Source organism: Chrysoperla carnea, chromosome 1 (assembly GCF_905475395.1).
Source record: "Chrysoperla carnea chromosome 1, inChrCarn1.1, whole genome shotgun sequence".
Classification (NCBI taxonomy): domain Eukaryota; kingdom Metazoa; phylum Arthropoda; class Insecta; order Neuroptera; family Chrysopidae; genus Chrysoperla; species Chrysoperla carnea.
Window position 1 is genome coordinate 1,298,126 of NC_058337.1, and position 15,810 is coordinate 1,313,935.

The window sequence follows — 15,810 nt, forward strand, 5'->3', positions numbered from 1 at the left end:
GATAAACTTTGGAAGGTTTTTATTTCGGAAACTATTGGGTCTACAGAGACAACTCTAATCTCATATTGTAGAAAATTTAGTCTATGAGTGTGAGTGAGTGACACCCTGTAAGTATGTATGTGTGTGCCATAAATAACATAACAACAAACAAACAAAGATAAAAAAGATTAAAAACATTTCACCGTTACATTTTGATGATGAATTAAAAATAAAATAATAAATAATTAATGGTGGTTACCTACTTCGTTCACAGCTAGTGATAAACCAGATCTTGGTCTAGAAGAATTACAATCGTTAAATGTTAAAGAACGTTTTCAAGTGTTTGAACACGCAAATGAACAACAACCGGATCATACATTAGAACGGACATCACCAAGTGTTAAACGTTCATCTTCGATTTTATCCAAACTTGCCAGGTTAGTGCCGCCCAGTATTTTGTTTTTGTTTACTTTACACTGTTCTGTGGATCCAGGATTGGGTCATGTTTCATTTATTTGTGATTTTGTTTAGTTTATATACAGGGTGATTAATTTTCATTTGTTTTCCATAGGTTTCAAGCGAAAGGTATGGATATTGGTGTTAGTGATGACGCATTAAATGGAATTCCAATTGAACCAAGTTCAGACGAATCCGAGCAATCAGATGAAGGTAATCGAAAAATATTTTAAAACTTTCGTTTTTTTGTTTTGTGTGTTAATCTTTGATGATGTTGATACAGAATTAGGTGAAGATGCAGATTTAATTCGTGCCAAAAGGAAAACCGCTCAAAAAGAGGAACCAATCGTTTTTGATAAATTAGATGATTTAAAATCACGATGGGAGTCTGGTAATCAAATGACTAAAGATGAACGTCGTGAAGAATGTAAACAAGAAATTCAATCAATTCGTTCCAGACTTTTTATGGTATGTTCGTTCCAATTAAAAATTTATTTTCTTATATTCAATGTTCAGTTATTTTTTATTGAAGGTCATTTTTTTAACCCCCGAACTAAAGAAAAGGGGTTTTATAAGTTTGACCGCTGTGTGTCTGTCTGTCTGTCTGTAACATTGTAGCATCTAAAGGGATGAACCGATTTTTTGTTTGTTTGAAAGGTAATTTAATGGAAAGTGTTCTTAGTTATGTTTCAAGTTCGAGTTTAGAGTTTCGTAGCCAAAAAAAAAACTAAAATATTGGTGATGACCTTCAAAATCGGTTCAGTTTGGAAAAAGCTTTAAAGAAGTTCTTAGATATGTTTTAACTACGAGTTTAGGATTCCGTACCCGAAAAATGTTTCGAGTAATTTTTTTAATTTGATAAATTTCACTTGTTTTTTTATTAAATTTTTAGGGTAAACAAGGTAAAATGAAAGAAATGTATCAACAAGCTGTGGCTGAATCTGAGTCAGGAGCAAATGTTAAAAAATCAATACCAGCTGCTGAAATCAGTGATACAGCGAAATCTATTAAAGAAAAATTTGAAAAGGGTGAAGCACTTGTTAAGGATGAAGAAAATCATAAAGTTGAAGAAGATATGTCAATATTTGAAGCAGGTCAGTTTTTTAAGGTCATCCTTCTCCCCATTCTTGCTTGTTTGGGAATCAATAAAAAGAAGCCCGTTTCGTGATGTCACTTAATAAATGATTTTCTTTTGGAAACAGGTATTAGCAAAAAATCTCGATCAATCTTCAAAGAATTAGATGCTACGTCTGGTAAACCGCCAAAACTAGTCCCCTTAACTCCAGTCAAATCACAAAGTGATGTAAAAAGGGTAAGTTTGATTTTTTAATTTAAATCCTTTATCTTATTGACAGGCATTAAGGTCCTTAGGACTAGATATGTTTATGTAACACGTCCAGAAATTTCAGATGAGTTGAATAATAATTTACGAAGCCGAGAATAGACAGACGTTCCAATATTTTAAAAGAATTTGGTGTAAAAATTATTGGAGCTAGCCGACCCGACAAACAATTATAAAAGATATCAGTCATGCTTCAAATTCTTGAACAATTATAAATTTAAACGCGGAATTTTTTAATTTACATAAAATTAATTAGTTTATAACAATTAGAAATGTCTGTTTACACGCTAGCATACAAATTATTGATACTGTTAAACTTTTATTTTTATTTTTTCTATATTTTTGGATTCAAATTTAATAAGATTCCATACTTTGTGTCTCAAAATTGGATATAATTTGGATATGATAGAGCAAAATTAAATTTTTTTATTTTGGTGACGTCATTAAGTTCAAAAAATGGACTATTTTGATAACACAGGCAAATTTTATTCGATCTGATTGGAATTTTTTTTGAAACAGATTAATTTTGGGTCAAACATCTGTGTTGTTAGTTTTTCGCTACTGTTCGCCATTTTGCTTAATTTCGGATCCAGGATTCCTCCATTCCTTTAGAAAGTGTCAAAGATAGGTTTGATACCTGTTGTTAAGGGGAACTGAAAACTAAAGAATTGTTCTGGCATGATGATCTTCCTCTTTTTAACGTGAATACAATATGATTATGTTAACGTGTAAATAGACTGAGAGTAAAATATTTTAAATAATTGAGAATTGTTATGTTTGTTACCCTGTGTAGGCATATTTACCACGACAAACTAGTGAAGATATTGTACGAAGTACAGATTGTGTGGATGACGTCCAAATACAAACAGCTGATATATCAAATAAATTTAAATTCTTTGAATCGTATCAAGCCCCACAAACTGAACGTAAACAGTTTAGAATAACACCACCTAGAGAAGGCGTAGTCAAGGTTCACAACAACTTCTTGGCATGATTGTGTGTGAGACTTGAACTTGTGTCAGATAAATGAAATTGTTAACACAAAACAAACAAATTTTAACCAATGTAACCCCTCCCCCCCAAATCAAATGGGATTCGATTTGGAAGCATGAAATGATTTAAAAAAAAAAAAACTAAATATTTCCCATTTGTGTTTTATTAATTTGTGGATATTAATAAAAACAAATTTTGATTTTAAATCTAAACTCGAATTAATTTTATGTGTTTTGTTTTTATTTTGAGCTAAATATTAATCATTTAAAGGGATTTATCAAGGTGGAGATATCAAATTTATCGCCCCTTTGTTAGTTGATTGGATTGAAACGCAACAATTACAACCCAACTTGTTTGCAATAATAATTAAGGGCAACAAAGTTCCTAAGTCAAGAGGCCTAGTTTTCGAGTTCATCGAACATTGCATTTTGTGCAAGCTTTTTCAGAAGTCGGGATCAGTACCGCAAATGGATCGTGAAGCTATAGGATTCTGTCGAGGCTAGACGCCACACAGAAAGCTCACAGCTTCTCCGCTGAGATTTTTCCCAGGATTGATGAGAGAAATCCCGGAAAACATTCTAAACCTGACGTCCTCTACAAGTGGGATCAATGCGGAATGCCAAAAGGTGCTATTTTAAGCAGATGAAGTTACAAGCCACGCAGAAAGCCCACAGCTTCTCCGCCGGGGTTTCTGTCAGCATTCATAAGAGAAATCCGCCCTCTATCAATGGGATCATTGCAGGGAATACCAAACCAGACCAGACTGTTCAAGAGACTTAAAGTATTAAAATGGGGACGCTTTAAATAATTACGCCTTGATAATCACCTTGCGAATAATAACCGCTTCTTCGTACAAAAATATGCATTTAATTTAATTTAATATTAATTACAAAAATTTGAATAACAGGAAAATTCGCCAGATCGTGAAATTTATCATGATCCAGATGTTGTACGATCAGAAGAAACAATTGAAGATCCAACAGTGGCTGCCAAAACGCATACAGCAACAAAAATGTTATCAATATTCCGACAATTAGAAGAGAAAAATGCCAATGAACCGGTTCCAACTGGACCCAAACCATTAAAACGATTCACACCGCCACCAGAACCTACACGTCCTGATGAAGAGAGTGACGATGAAGGTGTCACTAGCTCCGAAGAGGAAGAAAGTGAGACAGAACAATCAACAGATGTTATCAGAGCTGTTGATAAACCTACCGATGAATTTTTAATACAGGTTGGTTTCGCAAAACGATTTACTTTTTAAATTTCCTGTCGTTCTAAAATGTCTGCTAAAAATTAGTGAATTTGATTTGAATTAATTCGTTTTCAGGCACAAAATGCAGCACGAGCAAAACAATTAAGAGCTAAATTTGAAAAATGGGAAGAGAATGAGATTCGACGAGAAAATAATTCTAGTTCTATAAATTTAGCTGAAGAAACTTCTGAGGAACAAATAGAATCTGCAAAAACGTACGTAAACATCTTCTACCTATGATCATTAAAAAAATATTGATTTATAATTGATTTACAGTTTACGAGCTCGATTTGAATCAATGCAAGAAACAACAACGACCACAAAAATTGAAAATAAAGCTAGAGTTAAAGTCCACAGATTTGTAGTAAGTAGTCATTAAATTCAAATTCAATCTTATTTATTTAATTTTATTATATTTATATACAGGATGTCACACATAATAATATGAACGGCAAGCTCCCTGTTTTGTAAAATGCCGAATCAATTAAAATAGTATGCCTTAGAGATTTAGGTCATTTATAGACACTCTGGAGTCTGGACTATCTTTTTTGTGTAGCAGATTCAAAAAACTTAAGTGCTTGATTTTTGGTACACATCCTGTATATTTATATATTTATTTTTAATTTGTTAACAAGAGTTTGTTTTCCAAAAGCTTTTTTTTTATATTAATTTCAAGATTTTATTGAATTATTTTGCGGATTTGATTTATATTGTGATACTTTTATTAATTATTTAAAATGAATGAAAATATGAAAAACTTGAGGCTTTTTTATTTAATTCTTGTTGTGTTTTTTATTTAAATTGAATATTTTAATTATTATTTATTTATTTATTTAACTTTGCATGTGTTGGTTTGATAATTATTTTTATTTAATCGCAACTTAAAATATTAATTATTTTTAATTTAAGCATAACAAACAGTATTTTATTTAATGGCTCTGTGTTATTTGGAAATTATTTTTCTTTTTTTGATTTTTTTTGGAATTAATAAACCTAGATTATCAACGTTTATTTTCAACGTGTAAGAGTGGAGAAGGGCACGTACTTAGTAACGGGTGTTCCAATAAGAACGCTAGATTTGAGTTTTAAATAAAACATATATAACATACTACTTATGAGAAGATTAATTAGCATTCTCTTTTATAAATATTATAAAGCACATTAAGTTTAAAACCCCTTGGTAACATCTATATTTTGTGCGCAATTCAAAACCGGCGTTTTTATTGGAAACACTTTTTAGAAATGTTCATTTCTTGGAAATTAAAATTTCTAAAAAATATTTTTGTGTAAAAATGGTGAATGTCTGTCTATTAGCACTTCTGTCCGTCAAAATTGAAAAACTTTAATTTCTGTACCGAATATCGGTACAGAATAAACGGTAATTTCTATACCGAATATCGATAATCATGATATTACAGCAAAAATATTACGGGTGTCTCAAAAGTCACGGTCTGTAGAAAATCCGAAACCATTTTTAACCCTCCAAACAAAAAGAGGAGTGTTATAGGTTTAACCGGTATCTGTACTGTTTGTCTGATTCCAATTTAAATCGTAGCTTCTAAACTTATGAACCGATTTTGATTTTTTTGTTTGTTTGAAAGGTAATTTAATGGTGAGTGTTCTTAGCTATGTTTTAAGTGCAAGTATAATGTTCCGTATTCGAAACAACTAAAAAAGAAGCGATGATTTTCAAAATCACTTCAGTTTGAAGAGAGTTCTAAGAAAAAAGTTCCGTAATCAAAACTTTTATCGGAGATTTTTTAAATTTTTTAAATTTCAATTTAAAAAAATTATCAGATGAGGTCTATTGTAGCAAAAGTTATTTCTGCAACTTTTTGTAACCTATAGTATCCCAGGGAACATTGAGCTAACTTAACTTAGTCAAAGGGGGGCATAGGGCCCCAGCGGAGGCATATGTAAGCCAAAATTTTTTTGAATGTTTCTTTTAACTTAAAACTGTCATCCAATAGTTATTTTTGGTCGCTGAAAACGAATCCGATGCCAGATTACAAGAATTTTGTCACGTATTCCGATAATTGGCCATTTTGACAAAAACAGCAAACATAGCCTCTATAATTTTAAACCAAAATAAGAATTTTTTTTAAGTTTTAAACTACATATGCCCGCTATGACTGTTAAGTTGGCTGAACGTTCCTTGGCCTATAAACACAGTACAAAAAGTTTCATTAAAATCGATGGTGTTTCCCAACTTTTCCACTATGAATACTTTTTTCCGGCTTATTCACTCTTTAGTAATTGGGGTTGTATGTTTTCTGTAGAAAATACTTTGATAATTTAGGATATTTCCAAAAGAAAATAATCAAATATGTTTTTTGTTTTTTATGTTTTAACACTTTTGCTGCTTTTTTTACTGTTTTTTAATTTGAATGCCAATTTAGAATTTTCAATTTTCAAAACAATACAATATTTTTTTTTTTTTCATTTTTCAGTAAAAAAACAAAAACCTAAGTCATTTATTAAAACAAACAATCAAACCAACAAGAAATGCAACTAAAGCTGAAACGTCGCGTCGCGTCTTTAGTCATGAAATCACAAACCCGCTAATTCGCGTATCTCTCTAATTACTTAACAATTTTTTTTAAATTAAGAAAATGGAACTGTAGAAATAAAAATATAAACAAACAAATAAAATTTAATATTTTTTAATAATTATATATTATATAATATTCAAATCTTGTCTAGGACCTCACAGGTCTAATATTTGGCAATAATTTTAAAACGACTGAAAATAAAACGAGACGCCAGTTGTTTTGGTATCTCTAAAAGTTCCAGGAGTTATGAAATGATTGTTAAATAATACACCTAGTTCCTAGATTATTTAACCAAGTACTCGCCAATATTCCCTTTATCTCCCTCACACAAAGTTTTTCAAATTCGCACAAATTTTCCAAGTCAATTTTTGTATAAAAAAAAAAGGAAAAATTTGGAGAAAGAGGAATATTGGCTATGGAAATAGCATCATAAAATCCAAAAAAATTTATACCCTAGAGTTAAATATGAAAAATGTTTCGATTTTAGTGATTTTTCGAATGTGATTTTTAAATAATGTTCTGTCAATTGGTCAAAAAAAATATTTTATCAACAAAATGTTGTCGACATAAAATGTCCTCCAAAACTGTCCACAATTCTGGTGAACAAATCTAATTCCAAAAGGTATTTTATTGAATCATAAAGATCCGAATTTTGCGTTAATTCAGATTTGATACTGATTTTAAGATATAAAGTATATAAAACTCATTAAATGTCAGAAATGACCAGCAATTACAATTAAAGATTCAAAATCAGATCAAAAATAAAAAAACTAAATAAGAAAAAGCGAATAGGAAGTTTGAGACTTGAACACAAAATTGATTAATTTAGAAATACTTGAGGGACGCAAAGTTTAAGGGAAAGTTTTGAAAAAGATTTCTTCACCATTTTTAAAAACGAAATTTGTTGACAGATTTATTAAAATGTACGAACAAATGCATTTATTCAAGTTCTGAAAAATTTAAGGGATAACAGCTTTGAAGTTATTTATTCTTCTAAAAATTTAATTTTTCATATACACATTATACATTTACAATTGAAAATGGTTTTTCTAAACTGTAAATTTAAACGCCATTGACGTCAATATATCGCTTTAAAAATAAAACCACCACTCGGAAAAATGATAAAATAACATACAAAATAGAAAATGGTTTGTTTCTCAACTTATACAGTTACTTAGAAACAAGCCCAAAAATATGAATTTAGCGTAATTCTGATTGGTTCTCAGCCTCAATGGGTATCAAGACGTCATAACCAATTACAAAGACTTAAAGACTTGACGTAAATGTGCTATGGCAAGAACTGTTATCCCAATACGTTAATTAATGCATTTTTTCTAGTGATTTTCGTTCTGAAATGAATTCATTTTTTAATTCAAGATTTTCTGCTGAAATATATTTTGAAAAATAAAATTTGATCCAAGTTTTATAGAATTATTTTACAACTAAGCGCCGCAACATGGTAAAAAATGTTGCATTTTCATTGTTTACCTGCTAGTGAAACATACTGTACTTTAAACTTTGGATTTAAGTAAAATTCAGCAAAAATCGAAAATGTAAAATTTGTTTAAAACTGTTTTTTATTAACTTTTGAAGTCGATAAAAATAAAAATTTCTTAATATTTAAATAAAGTATTTTAAAAATTCATGTTCCCTAAATTTTTTAATCGTTCCTAAAAAAAAATAAAATTGAATAAGTAAAAGCAACTTGCCAAATTTCTTCCCTACACGAACCATTTTGAATATCCCCTTAAAAAAACCAATGCACACATAATTGAGAGTTGTGGGTCAAAAGAATTAATATTTTTCGAAAAATAATCTCTTCCTTATATAACCGGAGTCTGCTAGAAGTATGAGTTATTTTCATTCGTCAGTTTAATGTAAATCTGGATAAAAGTGGAAAGCTTCAACGAATTTCTATTCCAAAAAAAAAGAAGAATATTTGGGGTGTTATATCACTCCAAACCCCCCAGGGAGAAAAGAAAGGTAAATTTGTTTCGTTAGGAAACAGGAGGATTTGAATATCACTCATACTTTTGGTATTCCATCTAGTTTTAATCAATATCTAAAACCAATAAAACCGCCGGTTTTGAGTTTTAAATAACTGAACACAATTCTGGAGTTGAATAAAATTACGCAAAGCAATTATTTAAAAAATAAAAAAAAATGGGCCTAAATTATTGATTGAATAATTGATAAAAATAATAATAAAATATTGATTGTAAGAGGGACAAATTTTTTGCAGAATTTACATTATTTTTTCGATATATTTATATATATTTATTAATAATATAATTAATAATTAATAATAAATTGCTAATTTTTTTATAAATTATCAAAAATTTGATAACGATGATGAATATATTTGTACTGGACCAAAATTTATTAAAAAAAAATAATTCTTTAATTAATAAATAATTTATTTGCGATTAAATGATACCATCTCTCGTTTGAGATCTAGAATTCCGAAATTGGCCAAAATAAAAGAGATTCGATGTCAAACGCTTTACCCTTCGCCCATCGAGTTAAATTTCTGCGTAGAGCGGTACTGCGGTAGCGTCGCGACAAGTTTTTACAGCGTTGTGACGTCACAACGGATGTAAATGTCTGAACCAAAGTATTAAAAGAAAATTTGTTTAACACCAGTTTTTCTGGGAAAAAACATCGAATTTGGAATAACTATAGTTCGTTTGAAAAAACAAGAAGGATCGTTTGAAAAAACGAGGAGGAACTCAGAAGGGTCCTTGTCCCTTGAAAAAACGAGGAGGAACTCAGAAAGTCTTTGAGAGTTGAGACCATAAGAATTTTTTTGGACCAAGATATTCCCTTCCCAAGCAAAATTGACACTATAACAAGTTTTAACGGTATCAAAACTAGTCCTGAAGATGGTGACAACGTCGTATTTTCGTTGCACTCAGTTGGAAGCTTTTGGAACTAATCTCTTTAAGAAAAACCGCCAATATTTTCAATACTTAAAATTGGTATCATTTAATCGATAATCGCTAAGAAAAGGATAATGGAAAATAATTTTCCAAGATATTTTGTTAGTAAAATAATATTTAAGGACTCTTCTTAGAATAGTTAAATATATTTTTAGAACAGTTTTGTGAACATTTCATATAAAAAGAAAATGACGCCAGCAACACTTAATTAATCTTAATCTTGTTAGTGAGATTTTTGAACATATTTTTCCTTCCTTCCAAAGCCACAAAATTTGGACAAATTAGTATATAGTGGGGTTCCTCTTACACAATTATTTTTTGTTTTAAATCAAGAAAAGTGGATATATTTTGTAGATAAATATTATTAGTGCGGAACTAGAAATCGAATAGAAAATTCTAGGAATAGACAAAAAAAAGTACGTTTTGGATTAGAATAACAAAATGTTAGTGTTTTTGAAATAATCTTACTAAAGGGAGGATTCAATCAAAAACGAAACTTCGATGTAGATTTTATGGCAAATTTCTAGTCATACGACAGCTATTTTTAAACCAATAAGGGCCAGACGCACAAGATTTTAGGCTTTTATAAAATAACTTTTCTATTCAGATTATTGTTTTTTTGTTGCAGGCCAAAAATCGTTAATTTCGATATTATAAATGTTTTAGACTGTTTTTTATAAAATAGACTTTAGTTAAACTAATTGCCAGGTTTTTAAACGTGATTGGTTTCGAACGCCACTCATAATTTGCCCGCCCTAATCATACCATGCGTTTTGCAAATAAAAATACCGAGTTACCTAACCCAAAATTAATCGTACTAGTATTTTAAATTCATTACGTCTACACTAGATTTATGTGAAACTTTAAAACACACAAACTTATTAATTAATTGTATAATTTTCCAAAAATGTTGCAAAAAAAAGTCTGGCAAAAAAACGAAAAACTAAAAAAAAATTTTAACTGTTTCATTTAAATTGAACATGAGCATTTTTTCTCAAATTTAATCATTTGATGTATTATAAACTTAAGACGACCCTGTGCTCATTCAAAATCATTTTAAAAAAATTTCACAAAACATACGATTTTAAACAACAGCAAATTTGCGAAAAAATGGGAAAAATTTTGCAGATCAGGGTCATCTTAAAAAAAATTAAGTATTTGATTCATGCTGAGTTGATACAGGTCGTGAACTCCAATTAATTTATGAGTAGTAAAAAAATACGAACTACGAAATCACGAATAGTAAAAAATTAATCGTGAAAGAATCAAATTTACTTTCATCGCGATTTGATTTTCATTTTTAGTGCGATTTTACGACTATTATTGCAGTCTTTGTACGAACCTTTTTCATGATTGGGAGTGGATTTTACTGTCGTGATTTTCGATATTAAGTCATCTTAAAGATAAATAAAAGTGGCTGGTCGTGATTTCAGTTTTCACAAATATGATTCCATGATTACTGACTGAGAATACTCACGATTGATGATTTCACGACCTGTGTGCAACTTAGTAATATTAAAAGAAACCAAAAACAAATGATTGTTTTAAAATTTTGTTAATATTGTTTTTAATTTTATAAAATTTAAAAAGAAAATTGATTTGTATATTTTAAGAAATTTGTTAACAATTCATATTTTTCTCGAATTTGTGCCAAGTAACCAAAGTAACCAGTTACTTACTTTTTACTTACTTCTTTACTCTTTATCTTTATTGTAATTTTTAAGATTAAAAGAAAAACAAAACAAAATAAAATATTAATTATTATAATTAATTATCGTGACGATATAAATTGATGCAATTGGAATATTTATATATATACAGTGCAACCTAATAAAAAAAAAGTTTTTGGAAAATAATAAAATAGTTTTCTATTAAATATTTCATTTTTATTACCTTCAATTTTTATCATTTTTGTCTCATTCATTCATTTTTCTTTTTTTGTTCATTACCTTTCCCAACAAAATTACAGTGGAATTCGTTTATAATTACATCAAAGTCGAATAATGGTCATCCTTCAGAATTTTTCAAGAATACTTTTTCTCTTCTTCGAGATAAACGTGAATAAACCATAAAATTATTCTAGAGGTATACAGGGTGGACCATTTTAATCTATTAAGGCTAATTAACTCGTTTTTTTAGTTAACTAATCAAAAAATAACTTAAACAAAAGTTGTAGACTTTGACGGCGGACAATACGTTCTAACATCAAATTGAACTTAGTTCTTCGGATTACTTCAATAGTCAATTTAGATCCTAATATAATTAAAAAATTTCACTTGCCATCCAAAGAAGAAAATATCATGCTCGAAGAAGTCTAGACGAAGAGATTAAGCTCCGAAAACCCGCTCTACCATAGTCCCTCGATCAAGAGTAAAGTTTTCTTTTTCGAAAAAATTTTCAAAATGTTTTGCTAAAAAAAACTGAATATTTGTGAGCCTATTAATCATAACTTCACTCTAAATCAACTTTAAAATCGAAAAAGAAAAAATTTATGAGCAAATCGATAGATTTTTCGAGATCTAGAACTTTCCAATTTATTTTTTTTGCATTGGATGGCAATTTTTTCTTCAATCGCAAGAAACCTGTTTTTTTTTTTACTTTTGGACATTTTTCCGGTTTACTTAGCCACTGATTAGCCGTAAACAAAAGACGCAATGTTTCTTGGCTTGTTTTTGTTTTCTGATAACAAGTTTGTCATCCGTTTCGTAGATTAATTGGATTATGTGTATGTTTCTTGCTTGCCATTTTTAACGAATTCCACTGTAATTTTATTTGATTTTAGAAATGATAGTAAAATTAATTTGTTTAATTTAAAGGAACTTCAGGTAAACAATGCAGAATTATGTGAAGGTTGTGGAAAACGGGTTTATCCATTAGAGAAAATTGAGTGCAATACAAAAGCGTATCATAAACAATGTTTTAAATGTTTGCAATGCAAAACGGTTTTAAGGTATGTTCTAATTTATTAATAATCTTTCAAAATAATACATAAGAGGGGGGGGGGGGGGGGGGACCTATACCAAGTGTCCACTGAACGCTTTTCAGGAAGTAAAAATTGATTTTAAGTTTGTAAATGAGCTACGCTGGTCAATTATTATAAACAAATCGGCGTGAACAACATATTAATGACGGGGGCGGCCGGAGGACCTCCTTAATTGTGTTGGCTTTTTAAACTCATCTAATTTATAAAAATAATTCAAGGATTAGGTTAGGTGGCTGTCCTGGAGTGGGACACACTTAGACCATAAGGTCCGTTGTGATACCGTAAATGGGTTGGCCCATCCCCGGCTACTACTCCATGAACCATTTGGATCTGTTTAAGAACAGTAGGAGGGCTTTGACGTCGACTGACTTTAGCTCGGAGAGGTCGTCAAAGAGAGGCTGGCTCAAGTAAGTCCATCTCCTCATGACAAGAGCTGGGCAGTGACAGCTAAGATGAGACATTGTCTCCTCCTCGTCACCACTGTGACAGCTCCTGCAGTAGTCGTGATACACTGCCAGGCCTAAGCGTTCAACATGCTTGCCGCCCAGCCAGTGTCCTGTGATAGTCGCAACAACTTTGCGAACAGAGGCCCTTGAAAGAGATATGAGAGTATTTCAACAATTAACCCAGTCAATTGTTTGTTTTCAATTAGTTTTTTTAATAAAATTTATTAAAATTGATTTACAGGATGGATAGTTACACGTTAAACCAAGGAATGCTTTATTGTATACCACATTTTAAACAATTATTCATTGCAAAAGGTAATTATGAAACCGGTTTTGGTTTGGATCAACATAAATCAAAATGGGAGAATCATCAACAACAACAACCACAAAATGGTCATGTTACACCTGCGCACTAATTACCAATCCATATTCCATGTTGATATTTTTAAATAATCCCGCTCAATAATTACGTCATAGTTCATGTTTTGTGTATGTGGAGCAGTAGTACCATTCGATACTTAAATCCATTTCGAATTTTACGATATTTCCGCCCGCGTGGAGTTTTAAATTATTATTATTAAATAAAATTTTAGGATAATTTACAGAAATGTGTAAATATGTTTGTTGATTAGAGAGAGAAATATTTTAAGATATGTCGCACGCGTACTCTGAAGTGGAGTTCGATTAAGGAGATGTTGTTAATTGTATATTTTTATTTTTTTTTTAAATTGAACCAATTTCAATTTTATATTTTAAGATAAATAAAATTTAAAAATAAATGTTTATGCGTTCCGTTCCGTTTCGTTCTATGATGGATGACTTTGTTAGCTGTCGTTCTTTGTATGTTGTAAAATGTTTTTAAATTAAGTAATATTTTTTATTATTATATAAATATTTTATTAATTGTATTATTCAACGCCTTTGATTTGTTTATTTTTTATTCTGTACTCAGATTTTAATTCTTTTGTAGTAACAAAAAAAACTTTACAATAAATTTTATTTTGAAAATTTGTCATTTTATTTTTTTCTACCATCATCCAGATGATTCCATATGTGACTGACACTACATTTGATCCAAAACTGCTAATTTTCAAAACTAATTGATCCCACAGCATGGCAGTACTACTGATATCAAACCTTCAAAGTAAGAACCACCTTGATGTGGAACAAAATAGTATCATGTAGCAGCTTTCATGGAGAAAGAAACTCCCTGTACACGAGTCTCGGAGTCACAGGTAAGTTGTAAGTTAATAAACTGCGAGAAAACAATTTCGAAAATAATTATTAGCTACATTACTTTCTTTATAAAGTCGATCAAAGAATAGTTGTACAGTTTTAAATTGGAATAAAAACAAAACGGTATGAGATATCAATATAATATTTTCATTTAAGGATGTACAAGCACTAAGGCAATTTTTAATAAAATTGCTTGGTTTTCTTTTTATATGAAGTTGGACTTAGTCTAAATCAATAAAGTAAGACTTCAAAGTAAGTAAATTTCATGATCCAATATCTAAAATATACTGATATCTCATACATTTTGTTTTTATCTCTAAAAATATAATCACAATTTGATCATCCTTGATAATAATTGCATGATTTGAATGTATACAATACCCGGAGAATGGGCCGTACTACAATTCTAAAAACATGTAGAGACGACTCTCTCCAAGTAATGTCAACATACAGCAATTAGTCGCAGAAACGAAGCAATGAACTTTTTTTAACAGTAAGTCTGATTTGAGTGCGGTTTTCAGCATTCGATTCGTTAAAATTGATTTATAAGAAATTAAAAATTTGCAAAAATAATATGCATTTTAAAATTGAATTTTAATTCGTTCACCGTAAATTTACTAAAATCTTTTTGAATTTATTGAAAATTTTAATTTTAAAATAAAAAGTCAATAAAATTTAAAAAAAATGTCTTTTGGAGGTGCCGGGTATCGATCCCGGTACCTCTCGCATGCTAAGCGAGCGCTCTACCATCTGAGCTACACCCCCTTGTACGATTATTGTTCAATTTGAATATAACTTCAGAACTAGAAATTGAAAACTAAGAATTTAAAAACTGACAATAATGTTAACTGTACAAATATTAATTGGTGAATGAACTTCAAAAAAGTTTTCATCATGAAGCAAATTTATCATAGATTCCAAAAAGAAAATTTTGGTTTTTGGCGCTTTTTCGATATTTTTAGAACATTTTTTTTTACATTTACGTCATACAAATTGCCTAGTTTAGGATATTTAAAGAGCATTTTTTTACATTTTCGTCAAATCGCCTAGTTCACTACACATTGATATTTGTTTAATAGCAGAAGCTCGTGATTCGAATCCTAAGTTGATAATTAATAATTGCTAAAACCCTACAATAAAATCTTTAAAACATGATCGATATTTACAACACTCGGAGAATGAGCCGTACTACAATTTTAAAAACATGTAGAGAAGACTCTCTCCAAGTAATGTCAACATATAAAAATCGGATGAAACTGAATGCCTGTGATACTCGGAGAATGGGCCGTACTACATTTGGAAATATTTTTGTGTAGATACAACCATCTCCAAGTAATACAAACATTCAAATTTGTTGTGCCAAGTAAGATTGTCCCAATAAGTGACCGTGTAAATTTTTGTCCACATCTCGGATCGATGAGGATTTTTTGGATTTCATTTATGATGGTGTTTTGATCAATTCTACCAAATTTCAGCCAGGTGCTTTTTAACTTCGAATGCTTAAATTGACCAGGTATATAGAAAGATAGAAAAAGTTTCAATTCTCATAACGTATGGCACGCCATTTTACTATTTAATAGACTAATTTTTATCGAGAAAAAAATTAATTAATTATTTTTTTTCAAT

General features: G+C 30.0%; 1 protein-coding gene and 1 non-coding gene across 12 annotated transcripts in view; one reads left to right on the forward strand and one right to left on the reverse strand.

Annotated features, from left to right (window-relative positions):
* Positions 1 to 13,855, forward strand: part of LOC123290457 (uncharacterized protein YFR016C) — a 95,338-nt gene extending 81,483 nt beyond the window's left edge. For 5 of the 11 annotated variants that reach the window (XM_044870651.1, XM_044870653.1, XM_044870654.1 and 2 more), the window contains 11 exons: positions 254 to 416; positions 551 to 648; positions 719 to 903; positions 1,328 to 1,529; positions 1,638 to 1,747; positions 2,571 to 2,747; positions 3,678 to 4,007; positions 4,104 to 4,243; positions 4,305 to 4,392; positions 12,336 to 12,469; positions 13,190 to 13,854. In XM_044870651.1, coding sequence (XP_044726586.1) covers positions 254 to 416; positions 551 to 648; positions 719 to 903; positions 1,328 to 1,529; positions 1,638 to 1,747; positions 2,571 to 2,747; positions 3,678 to 4,007; positions 4,104 to 4,243; positions 4,305 to 4,392; positions 12,336 to 12,469; positions 13,190 to 13,364 — 1,802 coding nt within the window. In that variant the 3' untranslated portion in view covers positions 13,365 to 13,854. Of the gene's footprint in view, positions 1 to 253; positions 417 to 550; positions 649 to 718; positions 904 to 1,327; positions 1,530 to 1,637; positions 1,748 to 2,570; positions 2,748 to 3,677; positions 4,008 to 4,103; positions 4,244 to 4,304; positions 4,393 to 6,478; positions 8,162 to 12,335; positions 12,470 to 13,189 lie in introns of those variants that run through there. The other 6 variants (XM_044870657.1, XM_044870659.1, XM_044870650.1 and 3 more) reach the window with 5 other exon arrangements.
* A 1,021-nt stretch (positions 13,856 to 14,876) lies between these two features.
* Trnaa-agc lies at positions 14,877 to 14,949 on the reverse strand. The gene has a single exon. It is a non-coding gene; the product is annotated as a tRNA-Ala (tRNA).
* Positions 14,950 to 15,810: the final 861 nt, after the last annotated feature.